This window comes from Gallus gallus, chromosome 20 (assembly GCF_016699485.2).
Source record: "Gallus gallus isolate bGalGal1 chromosome 20, bGalGal1.mat.broiler.GRCg7b, whole genome shotgun sequence".
NCBI classification, from domain to species: domain Eukaryota; kingdom Metazoa; phylum Chordata; class Aves; order Galliformes; family Phasianidae; genus Gallus; species Gallus gallus.
In genome coordinates, this window is record NC_052551.1 from 2,745,997 (window position 1) to 2,766,406 (window position 20,410).

The 20,410-nt window shown below is 52.5% G+C and overlaps 1 protein-coding gene and 1 long non-coding RNA gene across 5 annotated transcripts in view; one reads left to right on the forward strand and one right to left on the reverse strand.

Moving 5' to 3' along the window:
* Positions 1-20,410, reverse strand: part of TOX2 (TOX high mobility group box family member 2) — a 148,290-nt gene that overhangs the window by 107,667 nt on the left and 20,213 nt on the right. For 2 of the 4 annotated variants that reach the window (XM_015296795.4, XM_417340.8), the window contains exon 1: positions 6,440-6,617. The exons of 1 other annotated variant lie outside the window; for it this stretch is intronic. In XM_015296795.4, the coding sequence (XP_015152281.1) occupies positions 6,440-6,541 (102 nt within the window). In that variant the 5' untranslated portion in view covers positions 6,542-6,617. Of the gene's footprint in view, positions 1-4,899; positions 5,180-6,439; positions 6,618-20,410 lie in introns of those variants that run through there. One more of the 4 variants, XM_015296796.4, reaches the window with a different exon arrangement.
* LOC121107311 lies at positions 8,105-9,500 on the forward strand. Its single transcript, XR_005841195.2, has 3 exons — positions 8,105-8,575; positions 8,867-9,051; positions 9,143-9,500. It is a non-coding gene; the product is annotated as an uncharacterized LOC121107311 (long non-coding RNA).

The following is a 20,410-nucleotide window of genomic DNA, read 5'->3' on the forward strand; positions in this document are numbered from 1 at the left end:
TGGGGAGAAACTGTCTGCCTGGGCTGAATGCTGGCAAACAGAGCAGGATCCCACCAGGAGCAGCAGAGCCCAGATTCCTCCCAGCAGCATTTCTGCTTTTCTTTCTTCGGATGACATCCACGCTCTTTCTGCATCCACCATTCAGTTCAGTTCTTTTGGTCTCGACACAGGTTGGTTTGTTTTGTCTGCCCCAGCTTGTTTCCATACAGAATTTCTTCTGAAGTTTTCCTGAAGTTAATGCCATTTCTACACTGCCCAAGTTTTGCTCTGTGTCACCGAGGGCTCTGGGTGCACTCTGCCTCATTTCTGACCCCACGGATGAGTGCCTCAGTTCCTGAGAGCCCCTAAAGTCATCTCCAGTGGGACACGTCCCATGGCAGGCAGGGTGCTTGCCCTATAAAAACACACTGCTCCAAGCACCAGTGAAAGATGAGAAACACAGAATGCATCTTAACTTATTTTTTCATAAGGTCTACCTTTGCTTTAGGTCAACGATGGCACAAAAGGTCTTTGAATTCAGCTGGGATGAGCCGGCATTGCCCCCTCTCAGTGCCCTGGAGCCAAGCTCCCCATTGCCATCACCCACCCCATCTCCCCAGCAGCACCCTCCTGTTACAGCAGCTCAGCAGCTCCCCACAGCCCAGCACCTTCCCAAGGGAAGACTGCGGAATGAACTGTTGGGAACATCCATCAGTGAAACCCTTTGGGGATAGGAAAGCAGAACCCTAGAATTATAGAATCATAGATTCATTAAGGTTGGAAAAGACCACTAAGGTCTTCTAGCCCAACCTTCAACCCATCACCACCATGCCCACCTATCATGCCCCTCAGAGCCCACGGCTTGGGAGAAAAGGAGCCTCTGGGGAGCCTTGAGCTCTGTGTGCCCCGATCCAGGCACCCAGGTCTCCAGCAGTGGATGCTCGGAGCTCAGGATGAGCTGAGCCCTAAAGCATGGGGTACTCCAACATGAGCCGCTGCATCTGGAAACGGAGGCCAAGGGCAATTCCTGCAGAGGATGAACAGCAGAGCCACAGCACAGCCCTTATCTCAGGCTCTGGCCACAGGCACACAGCACAGGCTGCACCACGCAAACAAAAGGAGAGGCAGAGGAAGAGGATGGTGTGCTGGGGAGGGGAGAGCAGGGGCAGAGCTGCATGCAGACAGAGAGGGGATGGAGCCTGCGGGTGAATCCAGATAGGAATGGAAACTCTGAGTCATCGGGGCGGTGGGAAGGAGCTGCTGCTGGGATCCACACAGTCCCATACACAGCTGGGAACTGGGTCCCACCCCACCGCCCCAGAAATGCGGAGAAATTCCACCATGAGAGCAAGGGGCTGGGTGCTAAACCAACAGGAAAATATGTATGTGCATATGGATAAAGCTCCCTTTTGCACAGCCTGGCAGTGCAGCCCCCGGCTCATCCAGCTTCCTCCAATACGTTCCTGAGCACCACGTGCAGCCCCAGCACACCCGGGCCCCACAGCACCCTTCCAGAGCACCAACTGTGGGCAGAGGGCCCTGCTTCAACACTTTGCTCACGGCTGCCCAGCCACAGAGCTGCACGCCGTGTCAGGAAGGGATTTAATGTATCTGAGGAGCTCACACAATCTGTGCATGAGATTATGGCAGAGGAGGGGGATTCCACCGCATAATGCAAAGGTTCTGCCCGCAGGCAACGTGGAGCCAATGCCATTTTTCAAGGAAGAAATGGGATCCATCAGAACAAACCACCATAGGAAACAATAGGAAGAAGGGGTGGGGAGGGGGGGGGGGAATATTTGTGGGATTAAAATATTTAAAGCCGGCCTTCTAAGTGCAAACCAAGCGATTCTGCACAGCTTCCCATCCCTTCTTTTGGTTTATCAGCACTTGTTTCATTAAGTTTTGTTGTGAGATTCCCCCTCTCCGTTGCAGCTCAGCCCCAGAATGAGATTTAATTACAGGAAAACGTATGGAAAATCACAAAGGTGGAACATCAGAGCTCAGCTGTCCATGTAGGAGTCAATGGTAGCACAGCTGGGACCGCACCAATGCTCTACCCTGAGTTTAGGAATGAAGAATTAAACAAAGAAGAGATTGGGAACGTGGCACACCACAGCTTCTCTGGGTGTGAAATCATCAAGGAAAACACATTAGCAGCACAATAACTTCTTTTTAATGTGGAGCTGTTAAGAAAACACAATTATGTGCTTCATTTACACTGAGAGATATAAGCCAACTTCTGGTAAAAGCATTTTGAGCTCATTTCGTCAAGAAATAAAAGATGAACGAGCAGGATGAGCACAAAGGTAAAGGTAACGGCCCTTATTGGGGTCCCAGTGCCCGCATTTCCAACCCAGAGGGAGCTGCTTGCCAATGAGAACCAAATGGGCCTCACATTAAAAGTCAGCCTTCATCCCCAAAGAAAGATTTATGTGACATCACAGCAGAGATGGCTTAGAAAATTAAAAAAAAAAAAGAAAAAAAAAAAGATATTTTATCTTCCAGAATGGCAAAGTGGTTCCGGAACAGTGAGAAAGGGGCTGTGTTCATCGCTGTAATTTGCAATTTACAGTAAAAATCAAAACAAAACAGAATGTTCTGCAGCAATGTACTCAATCCATCAAGCCGGGCTCCTACCAACAGCTTGGATCCCATTGCTGGAGGGCTCTTCAAAGAGGAAGACAGCAGAGTGCAAGATTGATATCCATCTCGTGACCACTGGACTTTAATTACCCATAATTGATGATGGTGCATCGGCTAAGCAGTTTTTGTCCATTATTCAGCCAAAAAGGCCCAGGATGTGTGTGGAGGTGCAAAGCACCAGGGTGCTGTTGGAAGGACATGGGAAGGGGCATGGCTGTGCTGTCCTGCAGGAATGCTGCAGGGTTAAGGGCTCGTCCCATTCGCATCCCTGTTAGCATCCCTGTGTGCTGCTGTGGAGCCCCCCAAGGACCCGGGCATCCCCAGTGCCACAGCAGTGCTCCCCACAAGTGTCCCCAGGCTGGCCCCCCTCCTCCTCCCCATCAATCACTGCCCTCAGTGGAAATTTGTCACTGTGCTGACCGAGCCTGGCCAACAAAAGCACCAGAAGCCCCTAAGGATGCACAATGAAATTCAGAAGAGAGGAGCAAATTCTCCCCATAGATTTGCTCTGAATTTGCAGAGGTTCTCCCCATGCCCGTCCCAGCCCAGCGCTGCACACACTGTGTTCAGGCAGGGATCTGCTGCACACCTCGCAGCAGTGACTCCATCTGGGATGAGAACAAAACCCCAACTTCTGGCACTTTGCGGGCCCACACACAATTCCAGCTCTCCTTTCAGAGATGGCACAGCATGAGCTGAACCTCCCCAGGCCCTCGCAGCCACTGCACGGACACAGCCTGACACCAGAATGGTGTTTCTCCCATGGAGTTGCACCAACAGAATGTGGCTGGGATCCAGCCCATGGGGCTGGCATTCTGGCACAGGTAATGCTTGCTGCAGCATGCTCCCCTATTTGCTTCTGCACCCCAGACTAAACCCAGCGCTGAATGCAACCCTAAAGCCCATGCCACTGGTCCTGCCTGCAGCAGCCCTGGCAGGTGTGGGCTTTGCTCCTCTCCCCACACATCACGACCTCAAGTAGGGCTGGATGCTCCAAGTGGGTCACCTGTGATGGAGATCTGGGCAGCCCCAGTGCCACCAGTGTGCCCAGAGCATCACAACTCCTCACCAAACACAATCAGCACAGAGCCCAACCCGCTGACATCTGGGTGCTCACCCTCAGCTCCCACCACAAGTCTCCACTGGGGACAGACCCCAGCACATGCAACAGATGAACATCTCTCCAAAGAAAAATACGGGTGGAGAAAGAAAGGGTGCAAATGTAAGCCTCTGGGGAGGCCCGGGCTGAACACACTGTCTCCATTTCATCATCCCTTGAAACATCCCTCATCCATTTAAAAACGGAAATTCTGCCTCATTGTAGGTACCTCCGTGGCTGTAAAGAGAGACCACGGCTCACTGCAGTGCATGGATCAGATTGGGAACCTCACAGCAACACCATATTCAGATGGTGCACAAAGCACTTTAGGATGCTCAGAGCTGCGGCTCTGGGCAGCTGCTGATGGGTGGTGACACTGCATGCATCGGCCCCACATCCCCAGTAGGAAAACAAACAGCAAAGCCTCTGGGAGCCAGAGCTGAGTCTGGACAAGAGATGCACTTCAGGCAGAGGGTTAAAGCCCCTTCATGGGCTGTCTCACCTGCAGCATCACCCGGGCTCTGTGGGGTGCTGCTGAGCGCTCTGGGGCCGGGAGCATCGTGGAGAGCAGAGCCCATGAGAGCTCCTTACCCAGCTCTTGGGATGCCGTACAGCCTGAGAACTTCCACATTTTCATACTTCACCCCCACTTTGCAGGATTTTCAAGCAGAAAAGCTTTGAGGCAGACAATGTCTTAGCTTGGAATAGGAATGGGACTTTCTGAAGTTTCACACAGCATCCTCCACAGCTCCGAGGGTGCACGTGTGCTCGGGCAGCACCCGCAGCAGTGGGCATGAGGGTCCCAGCACACCCATGGGCACGTGCAGCCCAGAGGAGCTCTGCAGGGTGATGCCACAGCCCTGCGCTGCTGGGACTGCAGGACTCACATTGGGGCGAGGGGACAAAGTCGGCTCACTTCACCTCTGCCTTCTTTCCAGCTGCCTCATCCCGCAGACAAACGTGCACCGCTGCGCATAAGCAAGTGACACGTGGTAACTCGGAAAAGAGGAGGGGGGGGGGAAAAAAAGAAGAAAAAGAAAAGAAAAAGCAGCCTGAAAAGGGTAAATCGCTTCCTTTCTTCCTCCCCCTCCCACCCCCCCCCCCCCCCCCCCCCCCCCGTCTTAAGATCCTCGGTAGCAGTGACAACAGCAGCATCTGGTGGCAGTGGTCAGTACCTTGGGTGCTCCTCTCGGCTGTCCCACGCGCGGCTCTCGCAGCTCCGGGCTCCATCCCCGCGGTTCCCTCCGGCCCCGCGGTGCCGCTCTGAGCACACAAGGGCGGCTCGGGTGGATCGATCACAGCTAATCCGGGCCTAAGCCCAGAGATTCGGGGCAACGAGGAGCTCCAGCGCAGGGCTGCGTGCCCCGGCAGTGGGGCGGGGGGTGCTGGGGGTGGCACGGCCCCGCGCTGTGCGCCTGGAGAACCGCGGCGCCGCCAAACCGCATTCACAACTCCGAACTTGATGGCGAATTGGAGCTCCTAAAGGCAGTGGGATTGGGGCGGGTTCAGCTCCCACGGGCACTCCCGGACCGTCGGTGTCGGCACTCGGCCGCCCATATCCCAGCTCCCATGGGGTCGGCTCTCGAGAGGGTTTTAAGAGCATCATCCGTGTTTTAGGAACAGCGGCAGTGATAAGAGAGCCGCTTGAAACCGGCAGTACGCGGATGCAGGAGAAATCTATTTGTTTCCTTTCGGGAGAACCGGGCGTCTCAAAATAAATGAGGGCTGTTAGGTTTACTACAACTTAACAAATAGAGACAAATAACCCAAACGTCAGAGAACAGCTAAATACACGCACCGACACACAGAGCCGAACTCCCCGCAGCCGGGAGCCGCGCACCTTTCCTTCTGCCGCTCCTGAAGAGTTCGGCCCCGAAGTGCCACAGCGGCGGGACGAAGCCGTGCCATCCCCCAGCCGCGGCCCCGCTGCAGTTTTGCCCCTTTTTTAAACTTTCCCAGCGCAAACCTCGGGCTTTGCCCCCCAGGTGCCCCTCCGCAGGGCTCTGTGTCCCGCAGCTCTCTGCTCCAACGCCGCGATCCCGCACGGACGCGCTACGCGGAGAACTCTTTATCCCCGCGCTCCGACTGCCTCCGCCTTTCCCTCCGGCTCCTCTCGGCCGTTCCTTACTGCTCCCGCAGCGCTCTCATATATCCCCGCACCGCGAATCCCTCTCCCCGCTATGAACGGGGATGGCGGGTCGGGAGCCGAGCGCGATGCGCGCACCGAGCGCGGTGCGGGGCGGGGGGAGCCCGGGGGTGGGGGGCAGCGCCGGACCCCCGCACCCGTCCCCGCATCCCGAGGCAGCTCCGCTCCCGCACCGCCCGGCAAACGAAGGGTGCGAAACAAGGCAACAAAGTGCCCACCAAACAACGGCAACAAATGAAAAAGCTCATGTAAACCGCTCCGGGCGAAACACTCCCGGAGGGAAAACAAGAAAACAAACCGACAGCTCCGAACGCGGCCGAACCGAGCGCTCCATGCGGCCCCGGGGCGCTCCCTCTGCCCGCCCGCAGCGCTCCGGGTGGCGGCCGCGGGCCGATGCGGGGCGGTGCGGAGCGATGCGGGCGGCCCCGTCGCCCACTTTTCCGATCCCCTCCCGCCGTCGCCGGCACTTTTCCTCCCACCCGGCGAGAAGTTGCGGGACGAGCCAAGCCCGGGGTTGGGGGGGATGGGGGGGGGGGGGGGGGGGGCCGGCCCGCTCCTCGCCCCCTTACCTTGTTGCAGTGGTAATAATCCAGCGGCCCCAAGCAAGGGGGGTCAGCGCCGGGCAGGGAGCCCACGGCGGTGGGGGCGGAGGGGTAAAACCGAACGTCCATGCCGGGGCTGCGGGCGGCGGCAGGCGGGGGCTCCAGCGGGCATGGACCCGGCTGCGGCGGCGGCGGTGCCTCTGGCGCGGGGGGCGGGGAGAGGGCGGGCGGCGGCGGCGGCGGGGGGGCGGGCGGCGGTCCCCGGCCCGCCCCGCTCCGCACCGCCCCGCAACGGGGCCGCTTTGTTCGCGGCGGGGCCCCGGGGAGCGGGGTGCGGGCACGGAGGGCTCGGGGCCGCCGCACGCGGGAGGGGTCGGGGGAGCGGATCCCCTCTCGCCGGCGGTGCTGCGAGGTTTGCCCTCCTCCCGGCCGGGCGTCCCGCAGCCCGCGCCTCGCATCGTCCCGCCTCCTGATCCCGTGCCGCCCGTCTCGCCGGTCCGCTCGGAATGGCCCCAAAGCCGAGAGCTCGCTCCTGCCGGCTCTGAACTCTCGGCGTGCCCTCCCACCGCAAAATCCACCCCGAGCCTCTGACATCAGCCCCGCTTCGTGCCCCCCACCGGCCCCGCGCTGCCCATCCCGCACCTCGGCAGGCCCCGCTGCCGGACGAACGTCGCCCCTTCGCACTGACAGCCCTCCGTCCCACCGCCGCTCCCGGGGGAGGACAGCCCGGGGCCGTAGCAGCGCCTGCACGGAGCGCTCTGCAACGCGCGGTGCCATTCCCGGAGACCACGAGCCTCCCGTGTGAGCCCACGCAGATAGGACAGAGCCGAAAGTGTCTCTTTTCCGGCGGACCGCTGCTGAAAATTGCCTTTTTATTTTTCTCTAATTCTTTAAAAAAAAAAACAAAAAAAAAAAACATCGTGGCTATGAGACGCGGTTGCAACTCGCATCCCCTGCACGGCTCCGGGCAGCCCCGCTCTGCAGCTGGAGCACCGAGCTCAGCAAATGCACGCCTCTTCCGCAGCCCCCCGGCCGCACCGCCGCGGCCAAACCCTGCCGAGCTGAGGAGGTTTCGAGGGAATATCAGCTCCAGGAATCAGTGCTTGTGTCAAAATCGCGGCTCCCGTTTAAACGAAAACCGAGCGCTGAGCCCTCGGTTGATTTGAGGCTAAAGATCGATTTGGGCACAAAAACGACTTCCCGTTCAGCATTATTTTTTCAAACCGTATGGTTCTGCTGGAGGAGCACTGATCCGGGCAGGAAGCTGCTCCCAGGCCTGCCAGCCAAAGGCACGATTGGGACACCCAACGTGTATCACAGCTTCGGCTGCCCCGTGCTTTCATACACCCAGGAGGGGCTGCTTCTCCCCCACCTGTCAGCAAATACCGCACAGACATCCCAAATTCTGGGCCCCATCGTTTTTGTAAAGCCCTCCCGAGTGCAGCGACTGCGTATTGCGGAGTACAAAGAATTAAAACTGAGCGAGAGTTGTGGAAATAAAGGAACAAAGTGCATTTTGCGGTGCATTATTCTAGCTTGTTTATCCACAAAAGTCAGTCGTTAGTAAGCAGCCTTTGAGTCATCAGTATGAAATAGCCAGGTTTTGCTATATTATTGTCTTTATTAATTATCATAATCATTAAATTTCATATAGTGTGGACACATTGCCAGCGGTATTGCAGTTAAGGCTGAATGGGCTTTTTTCACTTGCAGTGGGATGAGTTCTGTTGATTCCTGTAACAACGAATGCGTTTTGTCACCGAATGCTCAGCACTGCTCCGCAGACGCAGCCCGCTTCCCTTGCAGTCCCATTCCAACCACCTCGAGGCACACCTGTTCCAAAAGCTGCACCACTCCTTCATTGGTCTGAACTGCTTTCCTCCTGTGACGTGGGACCTGTGCTATAGAACCTGTCCCCTCAGGGACCAACAGTGCAGAGCTGCCTCCTGCGGGGAGGGGGAGGACGTGCTGTGTGTGCTCCTGCCCTGGGTTGTATCCAGGCAGATCCCTGCTGATGCTCTCCTTGGGCAGCCTCTACCTGCATCCTCAGCTCACCTGCAAGGAGCATTGCAGCAGGGGAAGCACTGTGGGGCTGAGTCCCAGCCCACCTGCATGGGATGGGCACCTACAGTGACTTGGGGATATCTGTGGCCAGGGCTTGAGGTATGGCCCGGGGTGGCTCAGGTTGGGTGCTGTCCTGCACAGGGAGAGCTGGTTGCCCATTGGGACGGCACACGGGGGACAGAGCCATTGCAGCCCCAAACAGGACCAGAAAATGAGCAAAGCCCTCAATCTTGGGCCAAGCACCTGAAGCCGAAGGGACGGGAGGGGAGGGCTGAAGAGCAAACAGAGCTGGGCGCATCGCTCTGTTTGCACACAGAGCGCACAGCACCACGAAGCCTGATATTAAAACATGGCCATAAACAGGCACTGTTCTCCTCATTCTCCTTGCAGCTGACTCCTCACCAGGCCCAGGAGGTCGGTACCTGCTTTGGCTGGGCTGCTGAACGAGGAGCTGCACACATGGCAGTTCCAATTTCATGCCTAACGTTAGTGCTGGGACAGAAGCAGCGGGGTGATTACCTCAGCAGTCCCGTTTAAGCTGCACTGACTCCTCACAAAGCGGAGAAAACTCCACAGTGAGTATTTCTAAACCTGAACAAGCCGACTTTCAGAGGTTTGGAAGCTGGGAAAATGGACTGAAGGGATCGGTTTCGCTCTTTGTTTCAGAGCCGTCCTCCACTGCCCATCCCTCTTTATAACGCTGTGCTTTAATTCGTGACGTGCCAGCAAAAATGCCTGCTGAAATCTTTGTTACAGTAATTGAGCACTCTGCAGTTTTGTTATTCTCGACTACTGGCATCCATTTTCCACGGTGTCACGCAATGGTATGTGGGCATTTTAGTCCCACCCCCGGTTTACGTCTGAGGGCGATTCAATTCAGAGCTGCGCTCCGCACTTCTGCAAGGAAGTGAATGGGGTTCAGCAGCTCCATCGGCCAGCAAAGTGCTGAACAAATGGAGAGCACCGGCTGCCAACGAACACAATGCAAATGTGTACATTAAAATGCAATGAAAGCGGATTAATTAAATCCACGTTGCATCTGGATTCGCGCGTCACGCCGGGCAGAATCCAACGCGAGAGCTCCCCGTTGCTTTGCCATGGGTTTGGTTGGAGGGGTGCTCACTCACCCACGCGGGTGGGCTCAGTGCCACCCCCACCCAGGTGAGCTGGATGTGACCCACAGCCCCAGGGTACAAATCTGGCATTCCACATCGTTTACAACCGAGCGCGGAATCGCAGCTCTGCTAACAAAGCAGATGGTATTAGGCCTTCTTTCTGGCATTGGGTTTTGGTACCTGTCCAAAAAAATCTTCTCGACATCCTTTAAATGCAGCTATTTAACCACCTGTCACTTTGCTTTAGATGCCCATTGAATTTCTGACAGGAAAAACATTATTTTGTCTGCGCGTTATTTCGTGCCACAGGAAACGCAGCACGTGTGCAGCAAAGTTTACTCATTGTGTGAAGATCTGTTTTAAAAAAGGGGGGAGTTGTTACACGCTACCGAGGCAATTACTCCGTAATTAATGTCACTGATGGGATAAAACACCGCAGAAGCCCAAACAGAACCAAACAAAACGCTCTCACATGTGGCAGAGAAGAGCTGAGGGTGCTCAGGCATCCGCTCGCGTTGTTCTTCTGCCCACGTGGCACTATGGGTGCTGCTGTCACACACAGCCTGGCGGATGCTCGGCACTCAGACCCCATCCCTCGGGGCAGCAGCATCACATGGGGTGGGTGGGAGCTGGGAAGGCACCGGGCTGAGCTGCGACCACTGTTTAGGAGCCGGGATGGGTGAGGAGACACCTCGTGCAGCAGGAGGATGCTGCGTGGTTTGTCAGCAGCCCTGTCCTTGCAGAGACTGACGTGTTATTTCTGCTGACCCTTTTGAGGGGAACCCTTCAGCAACAGCTCTTCCACTTCCCTCCTTCAGCTCTACCACTTCAACCCCCACCCAAAGACACCCCTGATCTTCCCAAAGGTTGGGTGGCCACCAGAGCCCTCCTCGTGGTGTGGGGCAGTGCCTTAGGTAAGGGATGTACCCATCAGATGCAGCCTTGCTTGGAGAGTCCTGAGCACAGGACTCACATCTGTCCCAGTGCTGTGTGACCATATGGGGACTCAGTGGCATTGTCCCGTTCTGTTTGTCCTCCTCCTCAGCAGTGCTGTGTGGGAGGAGATGGTCCAAATGACCGGAGATGCATGTGGAAACCTGGGGCAGGGAGATAACATGGGTACAAAGGAGAGACAAAGTGTGGCCACGCGACATGGCTCCAGCTGGACGTGGGGAGGTGGCACCGGAGCCACTGTGGGGCTCTGGGCCGTCCCTGCCCAGCTCCCACCTCGGCACGCTGAGCACCGGCTCACCACGTTTATAATTCCTCCAGGAAAAAATGTAAGCTTTCCTCAGGCAAACTGTAAGCAAAGACATGAAGTGCGTCCAGGAGTGTAAATACAGGCGCTGGTCGTGCACAGATGGACTTCACAGATACTACCCGAAGGAGAAGAGGAGCCATGCAGGAGCCCCAGGGCAGCCCAGCAGTCGGGGAGGTGATGCCCTATCCCTGTGTGCTGTGAAAGCATTCAGAGCAATCAGAGATCGTGCCACGTGTGTGACAGAGGAAACCAACCCCGGGTGCCCACCCAGCGCTGGCTGCAGCACCGCCCAGAGATGAATTTGGTTTCGTATCTCTAATTATACTGTGCAACAGCTGAGAAGAAGCATTGCTTTTGATTTCAAGGATGTCACAGACTGTGACCAGCTTTAACAGCTTCTCCAGCGTTCTTCCTCCCAAAGCAAAGGAGTCATTTCTTATAACTGCGCTTTGAATGAATGTCTCAGGCTCTGGAAGTGATGCAATTGAATCATCTGGCTGGTTCATTCCGGGGGCTGAAGCCCACACTCCCCTCCTCTGCCCAGAGAATTAATCTTTCTGAGAGCATCTCCGACTGCACAATGCAGCGGAGGGATTTTTTGCTTTATACATCACCTCCCGAGCTCGGAACAGTTGGTTTGATTCTCTAAACTTATTCAGCATTGTGGCAGTGGGAGGGAGCTCCTGCATTCACCCTCAGCCCATGGAGAAGATAGCACCCAGCCTTCAGAAACCAAGTCCTCAAGATGGTTTTCCTTTAATCCCACCCATGGACACACTCATGGACACCCCTACCTGAAAGCCCCAAACTTTACGAATCAGAGCTAAAATACCTCCCAGCTTACACTTGCTGTATATTTATTATATTCGCCCAATTGCAGAAAGCGAGCTCTTTAGAAACAAGTGTGAACTATGGCTGGTGTGTGCTGTGAGCTGAACCAGACCAGTAATGGATTTTCATTGCAATGGCAGAACTGGAGGCTCCAGCAGTGCCAGGCAGGGTAGGTACGGGGGATTATCATGGGTTAACCCCAAAAACATCCTCTGCCTGCAACAGAACTCTCAGCTAGGTTTCAGGTTACTCACTGCCCTCCATATCTTAACATAATTACAGCAGTCAGGAAACAGAGACCCCCTTTCAACTTGAAAACTGAAAATGCCTCATTTTGAAAGTGCTTAAATGAGATGTCGTGACTATTTCCAAGCTGCTCCTCCACCTCTTTCTCTTGAAGAACCCACTGGCACAGTTAACGCAGCTCACAAGTCTTTGAACCCTCTGGGCTTTCTGGGAAATCTTCTTTTCTTTTCCCCACTAAGCTCCTTTCCCCCCACTGTCCAAGGATGAGCCTCCTGCTCCAGCTGCAGAGCTCAGTTCTCAGTCCCACACCTCCCGGTGAGACCCCCAGGCCTTAACCACACTCCCTCCTCTCCAGGCTCTGCCCAGTTCTTTCTCCCCTCCCCACTGTCCCTGTCCCGATGCCCTTTCTGCCCTAACTGTCCCCCTGTGCCTCTTCTCCCTGCCCCTTTCTTTGCACACCTGGCCTTCAGCTTCCTCTGGGCCAGCATTTCTCCATGGCTATAGAAGGCCATTGGATGTTCTCCCCTCTTACAATAAATCAGACCTGGAACTTTGATAAACGGAAGACTTGTCACCAGGCTCGGCAACCTTCCCTTTTCTTCCTCTCCCGGATTTCTGCAGGAATCTTGTGCAGCATGGATGCTGATGAGCTCCTTCCACACCGGGCTTTTGCTTTAGCTCTTAGTCAGCCCCATCCCCATCCCAGCTTCTGTCATTTTACCTCTATTTCTCTGTGAAAACCCAGAAACTCGGTCCCTAAGCAAGGCAAGAAAGATGCCATCAGTTTGGGCCGTGCAGGCTGAGCTGGATCAGCAATCTTTCCGTCTACAGCTCATTTTCTGACTGCTCCAGGAGAGACAGCATGGGAGAGGACTTCTGGGTTATGGATGATGAACATCAGACCCGTGGAGGGAAGTCAAGTTGAGGTTTCAGCGAGCACTGGCTCCCATTCAGCATGCACGTGTGCTCACTGACACAGATGTGCCCCCAGACTTGGTCCCCATTGAAGCTTTCTCTCGCTCCTCTTCCCACAGCTGCTGACGGATGGTGCATATGAGTGCAGCAGGGAAAGGAGGGCTCGTGCTGGGAGGGACAAAGGGAGTCCCACACTGCCCAACAGCATCACACCAGGCAGGGGGTGCAGTGTGGGTGCTTTATCACAGGGAGAAGTGCCCTGGGGTTGCAGGATCCAGAGGAAGTGAGGTTTTGCCACATAGGATGCTTTTAATAAAACGCCATTTGAAAGCAGTGCTGGAGGCATAATGGCTTGTGGGCTCGCGGCTGATCGATGATGGCTTTGTTGTTGGTTTTGTTTGTTTGTTTGTTTTCTTTCGTTGCTGTTGTTTTTTTTTTGTAAGCATATAAAACAGTTTGTGCAAGCTAGATGCAAATTAAAGAAATGCTCCCATTGCAACCTTATGGGCACTGCTCTGGCTCCAGGCTCAGGGCTGTCACATCACACCCAGCCATGGCAGCCTGAGCCCCATGATGCAGAGCAGAGCCCACATCACCTGGAAATGGCTGCTTTTCCCCTGACAGGAGGAGTCCTGAGATCTCACACAAAGCCCCGCCAGCTGACTGGGCAACTAAAGAAAACACTGATGTAATACAGTGAACGACAAGGAACCCAAACTTAGCACAGTGATCATTCTGGCTGCGTTTTCACTTTCAGCAGCTCTGCTCTGCACAGTGTTGGTTGCATTCACAGGGGCCACGCAGTGTGTGCAGGGAGCACATTCTTCCCCTGTGCTAAGAATACTTCCCCACTCCACGTGAACCAGCAGACCTCTGCAGGGTGAAGCCCACTCACACAGTGCAGCAGTTCTGCTTATTCTTTTTGCCCCTTTATGCAGAAAAGAAGCCCCAAAAGTCACTTATGGGTGCCTGGCTTGGTCACAGAGCTGTGATGGGTGAGGGCAGTGGGAGCTGGAAGGCATAGAGAAACCTGTTCCATCCACTGAAACTGCACTAACAAAACTGCTTCACGCAGCCTGGCTTCTAACATGGATTTCTACAAGCAGCTCCTTTCAGCATAAGGGTTCTTATACTTGTGGGCCTTTTGTGCCATGGAGTGCTTAGCTGCAATGCTGCTGAGCTTGGCTATAGGCAATGACCACTGAATCCCAGTTAGAGGTTAGCAAACAGCACCCAGCAAACTCAGCCTGCTGCAAGCCTTTCTCTTAGTTTAGTACACACATAGATGGTGGTGGTGGTGGTTTTTTTTATCCTACAAGGAAATGTTTTTCCTCTCAGATTTTAACTAGGGGCTAAAATGAGCTGACAAAATACTTCAGGTAATGATGTGAGACCCACGTGAGTCTCTTCCCTGGCTGGTCAGGCTGGGCTCCCAGTCTGGCTAATGGGGACTATCCTGCTCCAAGCACTTGTATCAGCATCAGACTTTGGAGATACTGAAGACGTGATGAGAGGAGGACATGAGAATGATGGGGGAAAAAAAGATGTGTACAATATTTAAATACTGAATTTTATCTGGATTTTTTTTTTTCTGGTCACTTCTCCCCCTCTTTCAGCTGAATGCAAGTTTCTGTGATGGTGGTGTGGAAAAGCTGCCCAAGTAACTGGGGAAGATGCCATGGCAGGGGGGATTCAGTGGCAAGAAATGCCATGACTGCAAGGCTATTGGAGAGCTGGAAAATACAGAGCTGTTTAATGCATCCTCAGAGCCATGAGCTACTCCTGCAGGGGGAAAAACTAATAGGGCAGCTAAATACAGCTGGATTTTGGCTGCAAGGAGAAATTGCTGAGGGAGTTCTGATACAGATCTCCCAAGTCATGAGCAGTGTGGAGAAAGATGCTCAGGAACAACCATTTATTATCTCTTGTAATGGAAAAGCCACTGGGACCTGAATGAAATTATCCATAAGAAAGCAGTTGTCCATCTCATAGGAAATTAAATTGAGGAGCTCATTGCCATAGGGTGCCGTGGGAGCAAACATACAGGTGGGTTTAAAAGAAATAAGTCCTTGAAAGCAATTAGTAGTGATGAGCTGAATACTGAGCTCCAGGAGCTCCCCGTGTTTGTATTGCCCTAAATCTGAGGTAGAACCCCGGGAGGTGTCACTCAGTGCAGCCTTTGTCTCTCCTCCACTTCCCTTAAGCAGCCGCTGGCTGTCACTGCGATGGGGTGATGGGTGGTGTGGTGTTTGGGACACAGTTATGGCCCTAAAGTGGTGGATCCAATAGGATGAACACGGCTGCTATGGGCCCTGAGCACAGAAAGCAAATGAGATCTTCAGCTTGAGCCAACTCCAGGAAGCCCGTGGCCCTGCACAGGAGTATTAATTGCATATGTTTGTTTTAGAGTATGAACAGCGTCTTAGATCCTCTGAGCAAGATCATTCACTGACTGATGACTTCAGCATTACGTTGGAAGTGCTGGCATTGGCAATGCTCGAGGCGTGAGCTCCTTGCTCAGGGCTGCACAGTGCATGCTCTGCTTTAATCCTGGCGTGCCATCCCAGGTGGGAGCTTTTTTTGCCACACGGAGCAGTGCTTTGGGAGCTCAGGCAAGACAAGGCCTCCCAACACGGAGCCATTACCTGAGCTACAGATGGTTCCTCACCACCGAAACGAAAAAGAAAACAAAAATCTGACATCTACATCACACCTCTGATATTGAGAGCAGTTGGGAGTCGCACACAACCTCTAAGCTGCGGAATAAACAGACAGCAAAACACACACGGAACTGAGGATCCAAGACGAGACTTAAGCCGGGCATGCGGAGTCGTAGGAATCTTTAGATTTGCATATACAATATTGAGATCATGAGAATGTCACATTTAAATGCAAAACTCACGTGTCTCATGAATAAATCATGAACGGTGGCAAGGCTGATTTATTCTCCCCCCCCCCCCCACCCCAATCCCTTTGCAATTGTCATCTCCCCCTCCCCACCCCCAGCTGATGTGCAGAGCGGGCGATTCCCCCTTCCCTTCCCCAGGAAACACACTGATAGATGAGACTTGATAAGGAGCTGAAAGCTCGTCCAAAACAGAAACATGTGCGTGTGCTTCTTGTTTATACTTGGCTAGGAAGTAAAGACGCATCATTTCCTCTCTCTCTCTTTTTTTTTTCTCCTTCTTCTTTCTCAAGAGATACCTTAATACCATGGCAACAGCCTTCAACCCTTTTCTTGTATGACATAACCAGATTTGAGAAAGGTTAGCAGTGTGTTGTAATCAAATCCAGGCAGGTCAATCATGTAGAGAGATGACTTCCCATGCTCCGTGGGATAATGAATGAGCAGATCACAGAGGTCTCCCTTGTTTCCTTCCTTTCCTTCTCCCCTCACCACCCAAAGCACGGGGCATTAGCATTTCTCTCTGGTGACTGGAATGGAAGTGAACAATTTCCAAAGGTTGCTGGAAAACAGAGCGTTGGTGAGATGGAGAATGGATGGATGTAACACCCAGCAATAGAAGAGGTGTCCAGCATGGACACGTTCCTCATTGCACCAGAATGAATAGAGAGGTCCTCCGTGCAAAACAAAACCCAAGGTGTCCGTGCTGTGAAACACATCATCTCACAAACTGAGCAGGGCTCTGCTTCCTCGTGCTACATGAGTATCATTTCCAGGCTTAAGATATCACTGCCAATTTCACGCTTTGAAAACAGCAATTCAGATCTCATTAACATCAGGATGGGTTTCTTTTTCTTCTTTTTTTCTTTTTCTTTTTTTTTTTTTTGAGACGCCTTCTAAAAATCAGATGTTTAGGATTCATCCAAATGATGGAAATGGGTTATTCTGACAATTCGTTTGAGAAAAGATAACTTTGGGATGAAGTTTGATCAGAATTGGGGATGTGCTATCTTGATCAAGAAGGACACGGGAATCATCTCTTCCCATATCTCCTGCTGAAGCAGCTCCATGTGGCAGATATAAAGCCCTTATTGATTTGGGGACTTGGAACTTAATCTTCCATAGCCAAGGCTGGATGTCCTGATCACTGATATTCAACCCCCATTGGCACAGCTCTTCTGAACGTGGCTTGATGGAAGTGTCTTCATGGTCAGAGCCACAAATAAAGTGGCAGCAGGGCATGATCCCATAGAAATGATTCCAGTGGTGTCACTGGACAGGTGACAGTGGTTTGGGCAGAGCTCTGCTGCCACCTGAACAGGACCAAGGGGGACTCCACTTGTCCCTGTGGCTGTTTCTCTATTGAGCAGCACATAAGCAGTCCAGCAGCACTGGGTTTGTCCACTGGCTATTTGCAGGCATTAATTCCAGGTTAATGTCCAGCAGGTAATGGAGAGAGGGAGAAGGGAACCCCTGGGAGACCCCGGGACCTCCAATTCTAGGGTTAGCATTCCCAGTGCATTCAATTCTTTGTGTTAATCAATGCGTCCTGTTCTGCATGCACAGCTCATGGCTGTGTGTTGGGACTGCATGCTGCCACAGATGCTATTTTTTCACCTTAAAAATAGATTGAAATGGCCACAGTGTAAACAGGCAGCACCTTTCTCCATCTGACTAACCTTAAAATCTATCTGTTAAACTGCATCTCAGTTTTGCTCACATAGTTTTCTATGATTCTTGATTCAAGGACCTCCAGCTGCAGATGCTGACCAAGCAAAACTCCCCAAGTGCATTCCCACCCAAATTGTCCTGGGTCAGTTCACTGCATTAGACCAGAGAGTTCCGACCGAACCCCCGGACAAATCTTTCCAGGTAATACAAACCTACTTTGATGGGAACTGCACTGAAAGGCTGTTGAGTTTGCAGAGTTAAGTGCCCAGGACCACTCGTGCATCCTCATTCAATCTTGCTGTGAGTACAGCTATGAGAAGTCCGAATGCTAGCTGGTAAAGCAGGCAGATCATTAGAACAGTCATCAGACACCCAGGTTGGAACCTTCAACCTAAGTTCACCTGCAGCTTTCTCATCCACTGGAAATTTTCAAGGCCTGCTTTTGATTTAACTTAAATCACAAAGATGTTCATTTCCATAGAGAGACAATACTTATAAGGGCGAAATTCAGAGTGAGGGAGCCTTAGAAAAGCGTGCAACACGACTTCAGGAGAAGCCCTTTTAGCTAATATACTTTGTTCAATCTATAGTAGGGAAATATCTACGAGAACTGCGATATTAACCAATGCTTGAAATTGAAATTCATCATTTCCTTTTGGAACTGCTTATCTTTCAGCACTGGATCCGAGTTCTGTGTCAGAATTCTTTTTTTTCTAATCATTTCTTCTCAGCAAAGGATAAGAATGGAGAGCATGAGAGGGATTAGGATGAAACCATTGCAGGCTCGATAATGGCAGAGAGGTTTTTAAAGATTGACTTTGAAGTGAAAAATTAAGCAAACCTTTAGAAAAGACTTCTCAATCAGAAACGGGGTATTTATAAGAGGCATCCATTGTAAACAACTGAAATAGCTAAATGCCAGCCTGAATGCGTTGCCATCCATCTCCAGGAACCTGGAAAGCAGAGTTCATTTTTCTTCATTTACAATCTTAAATTTAATGGAGGCAAAGGAGAATTGCTTGGTGCTGAGTGAAGGTGGGCACCGAGCAGGCTGGTATCATTACTCCCATCATGTCACCACGGCAGCTCCAGCTGCCATTTATCCCAAGCTGCCTTCTCAAAGTTGCTGTGCAAAAAGCTGACTTCAGCCCAGTTCCCTTGGAGCCCACCACGGGCAATGGGATGGAGAGTTTTTGAGCACTGAGAGGAGCTTTGGCTCCAGCTGGGCTTCCCCTACGAATCAGATCTGCTAACATGGTATGGAGCAAGGCACAGAGCCCTGCTCAGCCAGGCTGCGGGATGGGTTCCTGAACAGAGCTGTAGGGCTGGGGAGACGGGCAGCCTCAGGGGTAGCAGCTTACAGAATGTTTCTAAGAGATTTATAACTGGACGGCTCAACTGGACAGAATTTGCTTGAGCCTCTAATTAGATGTCCAAAGCTTATTAAAAAAACTCTCCTTCCAGTCCCGAATTATCTGCAAACATTCTTAATTTTTCAGTATTAATTTATCGTGGGACTAATAATAGTAGCAGATAGAGCTCTGCATACCGGCCGGGGGAATTCTACTGATCCATTTCCCTCAGAGAATAAACAATTTACACTGTTCTTAAGAGACCCCTTCCCTCGCCACCATTTGCTTAAGTTAAAAAAGTGTTCCTCTCAGCTGTGCACCTTTAAATCTGCTGTCCCCTCTCCCCCATTCCCTGCAGCCAGGCAGGGCCATGTGCTCCCCAGCAGCAGGTGAGCCGGGCTCACAGGTGAGCGCTTTGGGTAATGCAGTGATAAAAGCTCCTACACAAATCCCACTGCTCTTCGCTTCCTCCTCTCTCTCTCTCTCGTGCTTAATAATCTGTTGCCTTCTCACTTTGGTTTGGTGCTCTGAGGAACTGCTTTACGTGGGGTTTTGTCACCTTAATTAAAGAGATTTGGACACTTCAGCTTTATTGCTTCCTCCTTGTTATCTTCACTTAGAGCCAGCAGTTGCTCCTGTTTTGCTTGAAGGAGCAGTGCTGGTCATAGGCAGTATCAAAAGTAGCAGACACAGGGAAGCACTTATATATGCTTAAGTTTAAGGTTAAATCACACTGATTTCAAGGAGCACTACCATGAAAACCCTGTTCCATGTCAGACTCATATCCTGATTATGAGACCTAACAGAGGTGATGGGAGAAGCTGACCTATCTGTTTCTAGCTGTCCTCTGAGAATGAGCATTACTCACATTTGAACACGGGGTACATCCCAAACTGACCCAGCTGTGGGTTTGGGTGCAGTGCAAATGCCCTTTGCTAATACTGCAGTTTGGCCTTTCCCACAGCTGGAGCTCGTTTTAATTTATTTCCCCGAATTTTAACGTGCTGAATCCCTATTCAGCTTTGTAAGTAATTATTTTGTCAAAGCATAAGGTATTGTGAGACCCGCTAACAGATGCTCTGCTGTTATTTCACATCCACTGATGGCACTGAAGCCTCTCAGGCATTAATGAGCGTTGTCTCTGAAGGGGACTTGTAAGCAGCCGTGTGGGGTGGAAACAATTTTCTAGGCTTGATCTCTCAATAAATGCAAAAACTGGTATCTACTCCTCCCTTTGGGTTGGCTTCATCCTCCTCTCCTTTCACAGGATCGCTACATCAAAGATGTGAGAGAAGATCCCAGTCAGGAGTGCTCGTTTCCAATTCAAGCTCAGGACAAATGAGAGGGATTTCCAACGAAGTTAATGACAGCAGGAACCACAGGCACCAAAGATGCCACTGAGCCTCACGCTGCAGCGAGCTCTGAGGCTTTTCGTATCCGCTGCAGCAGGGCGGATGGGGATACTTCTGTGCCTGTGTGTTTGTGCTCTTCTCCAGTTCTCTAATTTATTTAGCAAGCTCTGGTTTCCCTGGTTCCTCCAACCAAAGAAATCCACCAGTTGCCCTGTGGGACCGGCACTGATGTCATGACTGTGGGCGCTGGGGGTTAGACTGCCTTTGCTCGGCGCTGAGATCATGA